The sequence below is a fragment of the Podarcis raffonei genome, chromosome 5 (genome assembly GCF_027172205.1).
Source record: "Podarcis raffonei isolate rPodRaf1 chromosome 5, rPodRaf1.pri, whole genome shotgun sequence".
In the NCBI taxonomy this organism is placed as follows: domain Eukaryota; kingdom Metazoa; phylum Chordata; class Lepidosauria; order Squamata; family Lacertidae; genus Podarcis; species Podarcis raffonei.
In genome coordinates, this window is record NC_070606.1 from 31,784,621 (window position 1) to 31,802,407 (window position 17,787).

The following is a 17,787-nucleotide window of genomic DNA, read 5'->3' on the forward strand; positions in this document are numbered from 1 at the left end:
CTCTGGGGTGCAGTCCTGGTGCCGTGCGTATGGAGGTCCTAGGCTGCCAGGACGACAAGACAAGATTAGCTTCACTGATGTAGCCCAAAGGAAAGCAGAGCAATACGTTTAGCACCAGCTGGGCTGCAGGAGTTGTCAGAAAAAGGCCTACAAGGTGCCATCCAAGCTACTAGAAAGCTACATTTTCCTTTAAAACCCTCTTAAGTCTCTGCAAGCTATTCTAGAGCCCTTGTGCACAAACAATATTGGATATAGTTTCATGGATAGCACTGTGTTGGTGAGAGACAAAGTACTTCAGCCTTTGAACATACAGAGAAGTAGAACTGAGACTTTAACATTTGGCCTAAGATTCCAAGGGGGTGGATTTCCAGCGAGCATTCAGTCCTCTCTCTTACTAATCTATGCCACCAGACAGGAAATTCTAGCAGTGGCTCTGGGATGAAGAAGTTTGTAAATCAACAGTGTCCAACACAAATGAATATGTCTCCTTTATGATATACTTAAGCGTAGTTAAAGTTATTGGCTCAGTGAACAAAATGGCACCTAGAATGTCAGCAAATGAGAGCTGGAGAGAAACTTATTAGTGGTGGTATTTCCAAGGATGCTGGTATCATGCTTAATATTAGTTCTAATTCAGTAACTCCCTCTATGAAAGCTTATTGTCCCCTAATGGAAAATCTACAACACGAGTTTCATTTCTTTATTAAAAATCAACAAGCTAAGGCTGAAAAAATGGACCATCTTAGACAGTCTCTCTCTCTCACACACATGCAATCATACTTGCTCCTTCATTTCAGCTCCTTAAGTACCACTGTGAGACAATTCATCACCACCATCATATTCCACCCCCACCCCCTTCCAGTTGAAAGAGAAAATTCCTTTTGGTCAAAAGTGCAGAATGTGACAGCTACTTAAAAATCACCCATGTACAAAATCAACTAGAAGGAAATGACCTTTTCAAGTGTGGTCTTTAGACAGATGGGATTACACCGTCCAAAGAGCAGCTATGGGAAGGAGGTATTTAGCCTCAATTAAACCCCTTTGCTGCTTCTTTCTTACTCCCCCCTCCAATCTTATGTCGGGGACAAGAGAGAAAGTCAGACAAATCTTGTAGCAACTATGATCTTCACCAACTCTTTGGTCAATAAATTGCTGCCACTTGGAAGTCAGATCTTATTAGGATGCAGCTAAGATTGAAAGGTTATCAAGAGAGCAAACTCCACTGCCGATACTTTATTTTGAGCTTGAGTTTTCTTGAATCAAAATACTTGTTGTGCTTTGACAATCTGGTTTAATTCTGTGGACTAACAGTAACACAACTCTGCTACCAATAAATATATATTTGTGTACATCACCATCCCTGATAAGAATGTTTGCATCAGGATTCAGGACAACAGCAGCTGGGGACAGCTAGCATTTGAAAAATAAACAGCTGGCTGTGATTGATTGAATGACTGATAATTTCAATCACTTCAAGGGCTAATGTGCATTTGATATTCATGTCAGAATCAGAGAGGCTTGGTTTCAGGCACCTTTAGATCTCTGGTGGTGGGGAGGGACGGAAACCAGAGAATTTGCTCATTTAATCCTCTTGAACGTCACATAGAGGGAAATGAAGTCGTTCTGCAGTCAGACACCCAGTGTGTTTCCCTTCTTCCTTCTCTTTGCATGTGCTCCTAGCTTGTGAAGGACTTGCTGGCAGGATTTTCTCTGAGCTTGGCTGTCAGTGCCAGTTGGAACACAAATGGAACAGTGCTCTTACAAACAAGGGTATCACCACCATCCACTCTAACTCACTATCCAATGATTTAAGTTCCACAGTTAGTAGAACCACTGAGCAGTGTAGAATCTTAATCTTAATCTTTTCCACACACTGCTCCAAGGTACTACCAGCTTTACCATAGAGGAGGACAGGGATGAGATTCCAAGTACTGCTTCTAAAGGCATGATACATTCTTAAATTTCAAAGTGTGTGTGTGTGTGTGTGTGTGTGTGTGTGTGTTGGAGGTGCTGTGGAGCTCCTACCAAGGGATTCCCAAAAAACAGTTGCTAAGGCTGCCTTACGTGACTTTTACTTCTAAAACGTCCTTTCGTGGACGTTTCGTCACGATGCCTGCAAAAGTGTAGCAAACCTTCTACTCCATTTTATCCGAAGTGCAATATTGTGCTGCAAACAGCTGCTGCTCTTTGTTTCTTTTGTTTGCATGTTGCTATATCTGAAAACTCAATAAACAAAACTTGCTTTAAAAAATATTTATGAAGTGAGGTAGGTGACAACATGAAAGAGGGCCTTATCAGCGGTGGCACTGCCATTGAGAAATGGTCTTCACAAGGAGATGCGCTGGCACATATTCCATATTTTCAGCACTGGAAGTATGCTGCAAAAACCAGTGCTAGAAATACCAGGAGACTGAGATGAATTTTGGTAATGTAGAGAAAGAACAGAGCCGGTGTTAGATATACAGTGGTACCTCGGGTTAAGAACTTAATTCGTTCTGGAGGTCCGTTCTTAACCTGAAACTGTTCTTAACCTGAGGTACCACTTTAGCTAATGGGGCCTCCTGCTGCTGCTGTGCAGCCTCTGCACGATTTCTGTTCTCATCCTGAAGCAAAGTTCTTAACCCAAGCTACTATTTCTGAGTTAGTGAAGTCTGTAACCTGAAGTGTCTGTAACCTGAAGCGTCTGTAACCTGAGGTACCACTGTAGTGATGAAAAATGAGATGACTATGCAGGTAGAATCAAAAAGTATTCCAAGATTTCAAAGCTGATGAGAAGAACAAGCAGTAGCATTATCAGCAACAAATGTGGGTGATTTTGAAAATGGCCAAGAAGCAATAATAATAATAAAAAAGCAGTAAGCTGTAAAGAATAGGATAGGAAGGAAGATCAGGAAAAGAACAGCATAAATGTACTATTTTGATGGTGATGGTGAAGACAATTGCATTGATTTTTGTACATGGAACCTTCAGGCAGATTTGACACACTCCTATCCCAACAACCAAATGAATGTATAAATGCAGCCTTAACCAACCTGGTGCCTCCAAGTGTTTTGGACTACCCCTCTCAGCAGTCCCACTCAGCACAACATCTGGAGGGGACAAGGCCAGTAAGGACTTGTCCAATGGGACCAAATAGAAGAACTGATTCCTGATGTACTCCTCCAAAAAGCGGGGGAAGATGAAGAAATGAAGCCACCGAGAGAAACCTTAAGGGAGTGATGAGACAGCCATGACAAAAGCCATGAGAAAACAATAGGAGCCAAAGCTAAGAAAGCGAAATAAGAAGTGAGCAGTCAGCTGCATCAAAGGCTCAAAGAAGAGTCAGAAGAAGAAGATCCACGAAGAAAAGATGGTTAGATTTTGCTGCGTGGAGTTCATTGGAAAGATGAGTTGGAGCAGTCTCTGTTAAATGAAAGGAGCAAAAGCTAGATTGGAAAGGATGAAGAACAGAATTGCTAGAAATGAAAAGAAGGCATTGGCTCAAGAACTTTTCTTTATTAGGGGGAGAAGAAAGATGGGGCTTGTTAATTAGATGAGTAGTATGAGGGGTGGGGGAGGGGTATTGCTTTATTTTGTTTTTATTATGTATTTTGTGTTTTTATCTTGTATTTTTATGCTTCGAACCGCCCTGAGATCTACGGATGAAGGGCAGTACACAAATATAATTAATAATAATAAAGGAAATGCTTACGACCACTAGGACAGTCACTTAAATGCATAAAGGCAGAGACTTTATTTATTTTATAAATAAATAATAATCACACAACCATCTATATTAATAAACTCATTTTCCAAAGCCCTACCCTTTTGAAGTAAAAACAGCACTATCCGCGCATAATAGGGAGGTGTTAGAAGGCGTGGAGGAACATCAATGTTTGCACACCCAGACCCTGCAAACCAAGCAAAACCATCCCATGCGGAATGAGAATGCTGAGTGTCTACTGTGGGCAAAGGATGGGATGGAATATCTTGGTGGAGAGAACTCCGAAGGGCAACATTTTGTTGCAAACAACATTTGTCATTATTATTGATTTCTTACATATTTTCTATTATGCCCTTAGCTATTGATCCCTTCATTATCTTATTGTCCTGGCTCCTGGCTCACCTTAAGGCTCCCAGGCGACGATGGGTTGGAGAATTGGCACTTACTGCAGGGTCACATACAGTAAAGCAAGGGTCAAGGCAGGTTATTCAGGATCACAACAGACATAGCAAAGAGCAGACTGTCAAGACCTTGGACAGAACACTATGGCCGCCTCAGTAGCATGCTGAGGTCTTGTGAAGGCTGGTTGGTCTAGGCCTGATGTTAAGCCTGCCACTTCCGATGAGCTATCTGTGTTTCTTAAAGGACCATTGCTTGATTCTGCAGAAGCTGCCTCCTGCAGTCAGGGAAGGGGCAGTAAGTATTGCAGCAGGGGGTGCCCTTTGAGCCTGAGAAGCTGAGTAACGACACATCCTCTGGACTAGAAAGTCCTAGAATGGAGAATGATGGATTCCCATGTGATGTATTCTCCTTTTCCAAGTCTTCCTCTGAGAAAGAAAGGAGACTGGAGCCAGCGAACACGACTGAGGTTCTGAAAAAAATGCCTCCAACTAAGGCCAGAGAACATGAGTGCACTCTGGTGCAACAAATCCACTTAAACACACACACACACACACACACACACAGAGAGAGAGAGAGAGAGAGAGAGAGAGAGAGAGAGAGAGAGAGAGAGATGGTTTGAAGTAAGAATTGTATGATGGGAAGTTGCACAACCTCTCAACAAACAAATCAAGACAAATGTTCAATAATGAGTGGATATTGGATAACCTGAGTGCAAAATTCGTGCAATCAAATCAGGACAAGTGCTCAACAAACAGGTCATCTCTGGAGGAGCAACATTTGGGGATTCATATGCCATGGTTTTAATGCAGATGCATGCCAGTGAACATGTTGCAACATTGCAGCTATTGATGCGATAAACTCCCATGACTCCATAATTATTTACACTGTGCATGATCAAATAAATGGCAACAGTGTTCAGTGCTGCCAGTACAGTTGTACCTCAGTTTACAAACTTAATCCGTTCCGGAAGTCCGTTCTTAAACCAAAGCCGTTCTTAAACCAAGGCACGATTTCCCTAATGAGGTCTCCCACCGCCGGTGCCCTTCCACCTTTCAGATTCCGTTCTGAGAACGAGGTAAAGTTTGCAAACCAGGACATTGCTTCCGGTAATGCGGAGTTCGTAAACCGAATAGTTCGTAAACAGGGCTGTTCTTAAACTGAGGTACCACTGTATAGCTACCAATTTTTCATCCCACGCATTCACTTCCTAATACTTTACCATATATTTGTGCGGTGGCAGGGCTGCTGGAGCAACCTGCCTTGGGCCATGCTGAGAACCAGTAGTTAAAAGCCAAGAGTGCAGAAGCAATTAAAGCAAGTAGGTGCTGTACAGTGACTAAACGGAAAGACAGGCCTTGCCTCCGGGCAAGTTATGTGAAAACAGAGATATGCCTAGAACTGTTTAGTTAAATGTTTCAGCTTCTGCCTTCCTCAGTAATACAGCTGGGATTTCAAGTGAATGCTGCAAAGCAAGGCGACAGTTTTCAAGAATACTAAGGATGAAATCATTCTTAGGAATGTGGGTAAGTGCAGGAGTGTTGCTTCATTTCTTTTTTTAAAGACCAAATAGAAATCAATTGTGACCTTCCAGATTAAGGGAATATTAAGGTCCAGGGAGTATTAAGGTCTTGAGTCTACAACTCCAGAAGTTTTCTCTTTCTGCTACAAGATTTGGTGGCTACTCCATCGCTATTGGCTCTGTTGAAAAACCAATTTCATCAGGCTCTTCCCTTGACTGTCATCTAGCTGCTTAGTTTATAGGGGGGAGAGAGAGAGATGGAGCTCTTCTTCTAGACTGCAAGCCTGAGGGCAGCAGGGACTCTCTTGTTAGTGATATCTGTAAGCCTCTCCGGCAGTCTTTTCTTTTCCAGCTGAAGAGTGGGTTTAAGGAAGGTTGAAGAGAAAGCAGCAGACAAACCTTGCTCTGTGGCTTTTGAGAGTCAGGGTACTTCTAGACAAGGGCTTAATTTGCAAATGGGCCATTGAAATATTGCAAATGGGTTTGTTGATAACCATTTATTTTTCCCTTACCTTAATCCAGGGGGGACAATTGGATGAAATTGGGGGAATAAGAATTTAGGCTGGTGTTTCGATACCCAGGACACTATATGGGCTTTGCAACAACAACAACAACAGCCAATTGCATGCATGCATACCTGGCACTAGGGGAACAGAGGAGGCAAGCACCCCGCAACAAGGAACTCAAACTCTCATTTGATTACCTTCCCCCCACCCTGGCCGGGTCTCTGTCATTAATATATACTGTTATTTTTCTTTCAGAGATCCTAAAATGTGGGACACAACTTGCCTACCTAGAAAGACACTTTGCTCCTTCTGTCGCCACCCTCCGATTTCCCCCTGGTGCCACCGCTGCATGTATAAGAAGCAACAAAAGCCCTATACAGCCTAGGACCCTCGTACCTATGGGACCACCTCTCCTGGTATGTCCCATGGAGGACCTTACGGTCCTCAAATAAAAACATCTTGGAGATCCCGGGCCACAGGGAGGTTAGGCTGGCCTCAACCAGAGCCAGGGCTTTTTCGGCCATGGCCCCGATCTGGTGGAACACTCTGTCACAAGAGACTAGGGCCCTGCGGGACTTGACATCTTTCTGCAGGGCCTGCAAGACAGAGATGTTCCACCAGGCCTTTGGCCAAGGCACAGTCTGACCCCCTCCTTTGGTAATCCTCACAGAACTCTAGCCCAATGGTTGCCATTAATTTGACTCTGAATTGATTTTAGAATAAATTGATTTTAGAATGTATTTCAATTAATTGATTGTGATTTTATGTAAACTGTGTTATTTTTACTGTTGTTAGCTGTTCTGAGCCTGGCTTCAGCTGGGGAGGGTGGGATATAAATAAAAATTTATTATTATTAACAATCCCACAATAAATATTCATCTGGAATCACCCTTCGATAACAAGACACACTACAGTGTTAATATTAAAACAGAATTAAGGGAAAAAATTATCATGAGAACCATATCCTGTGCTCAGAGCAAGAACATACATTTTGGGAAGTGTAAATGGAAGGCATTGTTTGTACTTACAAAAACCTCTATGGTGATGGGGACAGTACTGTTGAGTGGTGGGATTCCTGCATCCTTAGCCATTACAGTCAAATAAATAACACCATTGGGAACTTGCTCATAATCCAGAGGGCGGACAACGCTTATCACTGAAAAGGCAAGAAGCCTGTGTTGGCAATTATTGACATTAGGCATTTTAAAAGTCGAACCATAATGCACACACATGCACTGTATTGCACTCACCTCCATAACCTTCAGACAAAGTGATGTCAAAGTAACTTCTGAATGCAGAAGCATTCACAATGCTATAAGTGATCTGGTTGTTCGGAGGAGAATCTTCATCTGATGCCTAGGTAAAAACGGAAGAAATTATTTAATATTAATCTAATCTACCTACCTACTGTTCTTGGAGCTTTTAGATAACAAGATCTTGTAGCACAACCACCAAGTGTTTAATAAAATAACTTATAAATGTGATTAATAAACAAAAGTGTGGATATTCTTATGGAGTTTGGCCAAGCCATGCCAGCCATATTCTTTGTTGGGGAATTTTAATGCTCAGGAATGGCTTGCTGATGGTTCCTCAACAGGAGCTAATGCTTGAGGTATAGAGTTCATCCCTGGAATGTGAGACTCATTGGAGGGAAATTTGTGTATACTTCCCCACTCCTGAAGCAGGTTGGGACTGATCAAACATCTTTGTGTGTGAATTAGGTCTCAGTAACAGCACTTTTGGGAGAGACAGAAAACAAGAGAGAGAGATGGGATGTAACCTGAAGGTGCCGTGGGGTGCAAGTACTTTTCTGAGGGTCTGACATGGGGAAACTACTATAGGGAAGCTCATGCTTCTTGCCTCCAACTATGCCCTACTTGTATATTTATAAATGAACCAAATGCTGCAAAAACACCATATGCCTATAGTGATCTCTTCTGCAAAAGGAAGCCTAAGTGTTGCCCCTGGAACATTTTCCTCCTCACAAAAGTGTGAAATGCATAAATGCAAATGTTAGCTTTAGTTGGTTTCTCAGGTATTTCCCACGAAATTCTAGCAAAATTTGCAGCATATTCTGGGTAGGGTTGCTGATGGTTTTTTGTTTTTGTTTTAGTGCTCCACTTGTCAATTTTATTGTGAGGAAATCATTCTTTCAATGAATAGCGACTGATTAGGTTCTACATGATACTGGAACAGGTGCTATAAGCAATACTGCCCAATCCTTCAAGAGCAGGTCTAATGTATGGGAAGGAAAAGCTAAGTTGCCACTTTGACTAGGGGGCTGGAGCACTTCTCCACCTAACGAATCTGCTCCTAATGACGGGCTGTGGAAGATTTGCTGGCTGGGAATAACTCTAACTGGACAAACCAAATAGCAGGCTCAGGCCTTCCTGAAACTCCCTTGCTCACCAAGTGAAACCTTTTTGATGGTGAAAACTGCCTGCCTACAAAGAGTATCAGTTTATCAGAAAGGAGCTGTGCAGTGTGAAAACACTCTGAAGATCACTTTAAAACCACACACACCCTGAGGCTACTCTAAACAGCGCTCACAGAAACATGTAATCTTTATTGCCTCCCAGAAGGGGAAAGCTTAGGATCGTATCAGCAAGATACAGGCCAACTGCCTTCCTCCCAAAAGTCACTCTCTTGAATGACTGAAAAGAGAATAATGTGAGTAATGAGTGCATTCAGATGAATCTCTTCTTTCTAATGAGCATATGCTTTTGAGTCTGCATTTAGAGCAGCTCAAATAATGGAAAATCTTTCCGACTTTCTTCCCTGCTCTGCTCATTGCTTTGTGTACATTTGTGTAGCTTGTGCAAGCTTTGTAATGCCAATGAACAAGGGCTGAAGCGGGATGTGCTCTCAACTCATGCACTTCAAACACATCCAAATGGAAGTGCTGCTCCTATCAGTAAGGCTACATTTTCCTTTAATGGCGCATTTATGTTGCTGCAGCTTTCACAAGAAACTCCTAAGTGGAGAGGATACAGGGACTCAGGAGTAATGGGAAGACAGCTCTCCCTGCTTCATGTGCTCTGGTTACTTAGACAAATGATAACACTCTTCCAATCCCGTCACTGAAATTCAGAGAGCCTCAAGGGAATTCCCAATCACTTGGAGGGCAATGAAATCTGATTCAGTAAATCCTGGGCCTGAAGCATAGTGAAAAGCTACATGGGTCACCTCATAATGAACTCATTTTCCTTGTAAGCTTTCTTAGAGGATTCTCAATAAAAAGCTCAGGATTTATCCCACAAACCTGCACCCCTCTCCAAGCAAGTTTACTTATTCCAACTCAGCCTTGGTAGCAAAAAGAGGAAGGAGACGCTTGTAGGTCTAAATTCGGCCTTAAGCTCGGGCTCATTTTTTTTTGTTTTAAGTCCTCATTTTAATGTGAGCTTCTCCTCATACACACATTTATATGCAACTTTGCCTCATGCACACATTTTTGCAAAACAAAATTATCTGATATAATGCATTTTCACTAATATATGCATTTTAATGCACACTTTATCTTATTTCGAAGTCTGGCCGTGGCTCAGTTCCCGCATTGTTTTGGAAAGTGAGAATTAGGTGTATCCAACAGAATCAAATTTATCCCTAATTAGGAGTGGCCAGGCTCTAAGGCTGAAGCTTATAAGGCCTATCAGGTTTCCAGCTTGGCCTCCTTGCCACCAATTCCTCCTGCACTCCCCATTGGCAAGACTCTATTTGCTGGGTGGGTGTGGGTATGTGGATTGGCAAGGAGTAAGCGACTCATTTAGAAGTTGGATCTGAATTCGGAGGTGGCATGGGCTCACTTTGTAATGGCCATGGCTTCCTGAACTAGACAACCTCACATTCAGAACCCCAACTACCTCTTTCAAAAATTTGCCATGATATCTAGAGTGAAGTACATAGTAAGGCAGAAAAGATGGGGAGCAAACACCAAGAACCGTGGAGCATGGTAGGTTGCAAGAGTCATCTGAAGGAGTAGATGGAAGGGATTCCAAGCTTTCTCCTTCTCATATGCTTGACTCCTATTTCATTTCTGTTTAATTGCCTCCATGAGCAGTGCTGTGTTCTTGTGGCAAAGCTTCCCAGCATCAGAATATCACCACTGCTCTATTATGTGTAACCAGCTAGGAAACTGAAGAGAGAAAAGAGGGGAAAGTAGACGGTGAACTTCAAGAAAGAGGTTTCAAAAATAAGATTTGTGTTAGAGGTGAGTTTGCATTCTTGTGTAAAAGCCAATTCACATGACTACTGTGCTTCCTGTTTGCCAAGGACACAGAGCATCAACTGGCAAGCCAACTGAAACATTTTTTAAAAAACAAATAAAGTGCCTGACCCCTGCTAAGAATGACTATTACCAAACTACACACGCATACAAATGGCCAACCACTGGCCCAGTCCACAAGTAACGCTAAGCCAAACCATTGTTAAGCATGAGTGACCAAATGTGTCTACTCTGGGAGGAGATTGTGGCTGCTTTGTTCCTCTCCATTTGTTTTGCTGCTGTGCTAAGATCCTGTGCTAAGTTGTGTCATTCGAACCTAGGCTTGCGGCTTAGCATTCTCCAGACAAACCATGAGCTGAAACCAAGGTTTGTCCTATGACTTACAACACATTAAGCCAAGCCAAACCACAGCTTTGCACAGTGCAGCAGCAAAAGGACTGGGGAGGAGCAAAGCCATCAATCACAATCTCCTCTTCAGGGGCCCACTTATTTCCTCATTCACACTAAACCGTGGTTTGGCTTAGATTTATGCATAAGCATATCTGCACCTGATGTAGAATAGAAATCTTCCTACATTTAGCAGGATAAGACAAATGAACCAACTACTCCAGGGTGACCAAATTCACCTCAGAGTTTAGTTATTTCTCTGAGTTCTAGCTCTTCCTCACATAGACTCTGCAAATTAACCACTGCATTTCAACATTCTTACTACTGGTCTCACCCCAAAACTTCTTCATCTATATATCCAATCATATGATCTCATAAGCTCTGTCCCTGCCCTTCTCAGGAAATCTGTATAAATCACATGACCAAAGTTAGCCTATTAAAAATTTCAGCCCCTCTCTCATAAGTCTTCTAAACATAAAGAGAACTCAAGAGTTTTTGTTGTTTATGATTTTAGTTCCTGCTCTGGGTGCCTGATAAATGATTTCCAAAAACACATCATTTAATTTTTTTAAGAAATCATTTGGAACATATGCAAAAACATCTCAAGGAAGCCGCAAATAAATAATGGGAGATAAAATGAATATAATTATTATTTAACCAGCCTTCCCCCCCTCTTTTTAATCTGCCTCTCATGGCTTATCTGAATCTGTTGTGAAAGCTGATCAATAATGATGATGCCCCAAACCTCTGCATACTATTATCCCTAGTGGAGCAGGTGTTTTCTGTGGTATGCCATAGGGCTACTGTCAGGAGAGGGAGTGCCAATTTTCTTTATGCAGCTTGTTTACCTTCCTCCTCTTGAATACTGATGAGCTAAAACAGGGGAGCATGTCTTGTAAAAATAATTGTTTCCTGAGAACAAAATGATCACCTTACATTTTGGCATTTTTCTGCACCCATTTGTAAAATAGTACAGTATATACTCTCATAATGGGGTGGGTCACAAGGGTTGAACAATGTAGGGGGAAATGATGCTCCCATTCCAATCAGCATCTGACTGCAGATGTTGTTCCTCTCCACATTGCCATAACTTTCGGTGAGATTTGCATTGAGATGGGCATCCCTACAAGAGAGAGCATGGCTTGGTTGCTTCAGCAATGAGGGCATATTCCCTTCTCCCCACAAGCAGCAGATGATCAGGGAAATGAAGGTTGAAAACAAGCGTGGGGGGAAAATGAAAGAAAAGAAAATGGGAAAACCGAGACACGCAAAAAATCCAAAGGACACTACCCTAGAATGTTCAGGACAGGTTTTGTCTCTAGTGGAGTGCTCCCCTCCCCACAAAACAAACCCATTTCTGAAATGGTGATGTAATTTGTACACTTGGTGAACATTTCTCAGAACACATTACCTACAAAAATAGTTCCATCGGGACATAGAAGAAGAAGAAGAAGAAGAAGAAGAAGAAGAAGAAGAAGAGGAGGAGGAGTTTGGATTTGATATCTCACTTTATCACTACCTGAAGGAGTCTCAAAGCAGCTAACATTCTCCTTTCCCTTCCTCCTCCACAACAAACACTCTGTGAGGTGAGTGAGGCTGAGAGACTTCAGAGAAGTGTGACTGGCCCAGCAGCTGCACGTGGAGGAGCAGGGAATCGAACCCTGTTCACCAGATTACGAATCTACTGCTCTTAACCACTACACCACACTGGCTCTCATAGTTTCTAGCAACATACATAGCGGCCATGTTGGTGGCCTTTAATTTACATTAATGTTCACTCTACATATTCTGGACACATGAGATACATACATCTAAGCCACAATTTCTTACCCTCACGCGGACCACCTGAGTGACTGAAGGCTCATTTTCCCGCAGAGCCCCCAAATAAGAATCCTTCTGAAAGGTGGGGACATTGTCATTGACATCCAGGACGTTAATTCGGACTCTCCCTGTGGTCTCTTCCCCACCTCCATCTCTGGCAATGACAGTCAATGTGTAACGCTGGGTTGTCTCGAAGTCCAGCCGGCCAATCAACGTGATTACACCTGTATCCTTGTCCAATGAGAATCTGGAGACAAAAACAGCAAATAAATGCTATTTAAGGAAACCTACCAAGTCAAATTGCGCATCTGGAACCAGCAGGGGGAAAGCAGATGGAGCTGGAGGCTAATTTTTAGCAGGAAAGCAGCCAGCAAAGAAAGGGTTGAACACCACATGTCCCTCACCGACTCCTCCATTCAAGAGATGCAACCACCCTAGGCTGCTTTCTTGTTATAAAAGCACACATATGTACATTGGGACACCACTGCACACATTAAATGGACATAAAATCTCTTCTGTGTGTGAACAGAATCCTAGTTATTTCAGTCAAGAGGCAGAGACCTTAATGAACCAACTGAGAGATCTCAAAGGGCCTGGTGAGCCTTCCTTATAATTTGGTAGCATTTTCATGAGTTCCCAAACATTAATTATCTTCCAGCCTGGCTGCCTGATAAACAAGGACCTCAGTTCTGGACACTCCAATGCAAGGCCAGTAACCTTGGATGCAGGATGGCCAGAACTTGACAGTTCTGTTCCATAATTAGTTTGTAATGTGAACTACAGCATTTGCTCCATAAATAGTTCATACATAAACTTTACATTGGAATTTACATTGGGAATAAGGGGTGAAGGGTGGAACCAAATCAACCTGACCTGAAGGTTGAAGTGGGAATCAAAGGCTGTTGTGGGGAGGAAAGGGGCCTGCTTTGAATCATGCCAGGTGGGTGCAGAGCCCAGGACACCCCAGAAGTTAGCCCCTGCAATCTCCACCCTAGGGACGGGAAGAGACCAGCAGTGACTCCTATTCACCAAGAGGCCGCTGTGAAGGTGGCATTGGACGGGTGGCTGTTGAGAAGGTGACAGATCCAGCCTCCAAGGAGCGTGCCACAATGATCACTGGTACTGTGGCAGCAGTAGCAGGCGATACATTCCTTGGGGGCTGGATCTGCTATCCTCAGCTTGCCTTGTAGGTGGGCCGCCCTGCTCCTTGGACAGTAAACAGTGATTTTTTTTGCTTGGTTTCTTCAGCAGGTTTCGCCAGCAAGCAGAGGAGAGACACATTCAGAGCAATCCAGAACTAACAATTTTGTTAACTGGGTGAATACCCACTTTCCAGATCAACTCCCGGGAAACGTACGTGATAGAAGATCCTTATCTGTTGTCATAGTTTTGCACGAGTTTAGCTGCTATGAAGGAAGGAAATGCATACTATAAACAACAAGAATCAGAACCACACTAGGATAAATTGAGGAACCCCTAGAGATAGCAGTGGTACTTACCTGTCAGGATCATCACTGAAATAATAGCTAACTTTCCCATAAGAGCCCACATCATTGTCTGTAGCCTAAAAATTAAGAAAAGAAATCAATGCTGGTAGTAAAAATATTTATGAGAAGGAAATCTTATAGTATATTAAAGCATATTTGAAAATCATGCAAGAGCATCTAATCAAAATCGAGTTGGCCTAGGGCAAAACCATTAATCTTATTAATAGTATCACTTTTTTCTTCTAAGTTACATATCCACTTCCTGGCACCACCACCAGTTAAAACTGCAGAGAAAAGAGTAAAAACAGTGTAACCTAGCCAGAATCAGCTCGCAATAAATTTGTTGAACTTTCCATTTCTAATCACTCTGATTTGGGGTACAAATTGAGCCCATGTGGGCCCTGGGACTTACTTCTTTTTCAAAGTTTTGTAGCTAGTTTATTACACTTCTTCAATGCATATTTCCAAAAGAGACTTGAGGAATCTCACAGCAATTTAAAATATACTAAAATTAAAATGAGAAGATGATACAAAACTGTATAAGCAGTATCACCACGTCAGACAAAACGTCCTCTTCTCTTACTCTTCAGCTCCACTTAACCGTCTTGACTTTGTGAGTCCTCCATACCTTTATCCTGAACAACTGGCATCAGCAACAGTTATCACCACCTATGCGTCGCTTCCAGAAGGCTACATTTTATTCCAAATGCATATGGTAGGGAGATCTGTGACTTTTATAAGATGATAGGATTACTTTCTTCATAGGCTAAAAATCTAGTTTGGTATCCGTGACCATGTTTTCTCCAGTGCAACTCTTATTTCCACTTCCATAGTTCTGCAACCTTCAAAACCATTCCTGTTGGAATTCGTAAGTAAAAATACACTGCCGCTTGCACACCATGACTTATTATGTATGTTCTCTGTATGCAGAGAATTACTGATATGAAAAATATACCCGAGTCAAAAACCTGTAAGGTTGAAAAAGTCAAGGAAAACAGCCATGAAGGCCCAGATACTTGAATTTCATAAGAGCATAAACAGAAGGAAGATTTAAAAACTCCACATAAAGGAACTTTATTTTAGATAAGAACTGTAACTTTGTCATGGATGAAAGTTGTAAAAGAAAACAGCCAGGGGTGTTTCTGACAAGTGTGTTATTTACACAAAGGAGCCGGTTCAGGTAACTGGAGTCAATTCTCATCTTTAATGACATGTTGATGTCATCAACGATCCCACTTTCATATGTGATGAATCAACTCTCACACCTCAGGAATAAAATGTTCTTTGTCTCTTTTGTAAGAAATATATACTTTCGTGTGCATTCTGCCATTTCCATGGAGCGGCTGTCTCCCTTTTGGACTACATCTCCCATCAGCCCCAGCAGGTGTAACTATACTGTAATCTAAAACATCTGGAGGATGCCAATTCTATGAAGGATGATCTAGACTACCAAACCCCGAAGAGGATGTGAATCTCAACAGGTGCTTAAGAAAAAGTATGCTTTATTGAGGAAAGCACTCCTGCTTACAGTTCTTATGTATGCCTGATGTGTTTGGAGTATAAATCATAGGAATTATCATCCCTTCTTTATCTCCTGAATGGGGAGTTCCTTTGTGTTTTGGGAGAGCACTTGTGATATGAGCCTCTGATAAGAGTGGTTATACTTGAAATGCACTAAGCATAATAGCTGCTTTCATGAATAAAACATACTTTTTTTCCTCAGCACATTTTGAAGTTAACTCCTCCCGTCACCTTTTGTATTTGAAGCCATACATGGGGAACATTGGAGTCTGCATGACAGCATGAATCTGTTCTTAGTACGGATTACTGGCACATTCCTTAGATTTTGGTACTTGTAAAGAATGAGTGAATGTATACACACACATCCACACACATATTTTATTTGTATTTATGATTAGGGATGTCAGAGGAATCCTTTGAAAATAAGACATCCAAGGTCTATTTCTGCACACCAATTTGATCCACATTGCTGTACTGACTTACTGAGAAAGCTACTTATCTAAGTCTCCACAATAATTCTTGTTTTTCCTGCTACTACTACTATTTGTTACCACCCCTTCACTCTAAGGTTCCAGGGCAGATTACAGATTAAAAACAACATTTAAAAATTAAAACAACTAACCATGAATCTTTGAGTGGTTTTAAAAAAACAAAACAAAACAGGCACACATGATATATAAATAGACACAAAAACTAGTTTGCAAGAAACATTACTTATGTATTAATTAATGTACACTGGTGCCCCTTTGCTGTTCTTGTTTCTTAATGCTGACAAATCTAACAGGCCTACCTATTGCATTATCTTTAAGAGGGTACATACAGGGAAGGCAATTAATCTGTAAATATATATTGATATGTCTTGTCTATTCTGGGCTATGTAAAAATCTGTATATTTTTGCAACAGAGGACAATGAAAGGGAACACAGACTTACGCAATACACACACATACACAACTGCAGTTGAAAATGTAAACTGAATTAAACCAGATGGAAGTGTCAATGAACTGAGGAATGCTTGTACATCCTAATTTATGATAATACCAAGTTAAATCAATGGGATAGTTGTCACTAACTGGTACAAGGGGCATAGTTGATTATGAAGTTCTGTTGTCTCTGTTGTTCACAACTTTTCTAGGAGTGCTACAAGTTAATGCATAAGGAACAGTAAGGGGAGACAGGAGGGAGTCTCACTCTCAGTAGAATCTGAGACCTTCATCACCAGGATGATGTCCTTGCAAATCTTATAAAGCCATGACAGATTTCACAATCTGGTCAGGGCAAAAAATAACAGCAGCCTTCCCAGGAAAGGGGGTAAAGCTCACAGTGTCACTCTTCGTGAGCAAAGCAAGATTTGTGGGTGTTTTAAAGTCTCGGCTCTAATGAATATATAAAATATGCATGAATGGCAGCAAAGGCAAAGGGGACAAATTTGTATTTTAAAATGAGAAATATGGAATAAAACACCAAACCATCTTGTTTTTTAACTTATTTTCTAAATTGATTTCTGTCTGAGCTTCTTAGAGGATGATGGATGTGAGTAAAAGCAGTGTAAAAAACACACACACTTCATGCCCAAATTCAAAGGGTTCTACGAGTTACATATACTTGAGAGTTCTGCTCTAACTTTCTTTTATATACCTTTGGCCTTGCCTATGTGTGAAGAGACCATGATGAGGGGACCACAAAAGTTTGAATCTTTTTCTATTCTAAGCTTAGTGATGGTAGTAATGGCTGGAGACAGATGCAGCGGATGAAGAAAAGTGGTTTCAACAGATGGAGCCTGAGACAGGTGTAAGTGAAAATATAGGAAACTACGTCAGAGAATCCAGCTATCTATTGAATACCTTTTCGACCTGCTGAGTTGCATGTTTGCATCACTTCTGGTTGAGCAGCATTATTCCAGAGCACACATTACATTTAATTATATACCTTCTATATAATATTTTATCTGTGTAAAAATGAAACCTTAATTGTAAAAAAAACCCAACCACAACCAATATGCCATTAGGACTTAACTTCTCACTTAGATGTTAATCTCATTTTAGCCCCACGACTTTTTTTCCATCTGGAATTTTCCGGAACTCAGTTCTGTCACCTCTCAGGTGGGCGCCATTGACATTCTGAGAGAATGAGGGAGGTGCTCGTGGTGAGTTCTGTCACCTCTTTTTCTAGAAAAATAGCAATGCTTAGGCCCCCCTCCACCCTTGATGTGCTTTTTAT

At 41.7% G+C, this 17,787-nt stretch overlaps 1 protein-coding gene across 7 annotated transcripts in view; it reads right to left on the bottom strand.

The window, feature by feature from the left end:
* Positions 1-17,787, bottom strand: part of CDH23 (cadherin related 23) — a 391,169-nt gene that overhangs the window by 150,566 nt on the left and 222,816 nt on the right. For 6 of the 7 annotated variants that reach the window (XM_053388502.1, XM_053388507.1, XM_053388501.1 and 3 more), the window contains exons 14-17: positions 14,060-14,124; positions 12,570-12,807; positions 7,381-7,486; positions 7,159-7,286 (exon numbers count right to left, since the gene is read on the bottom strand). In XM_053388502.1, the coding sequence (XP_053244477.1) occupies positions 7,159-7,286; positions 7,381-7,486; positions 12,570-12,807; positions 14,060-14,124 (537 nt within the window). Of the gene's footprint in view, positions 1-7,158; positions 7,287-7,380; positions 7,487-12,569; positions 12,808-13,889; positions 13,967-14,059; positions 14,125-17,787 lie in introns of those variants that run through there. The other variant, XR_008330552.1, reaches the window with a different exon arrangement.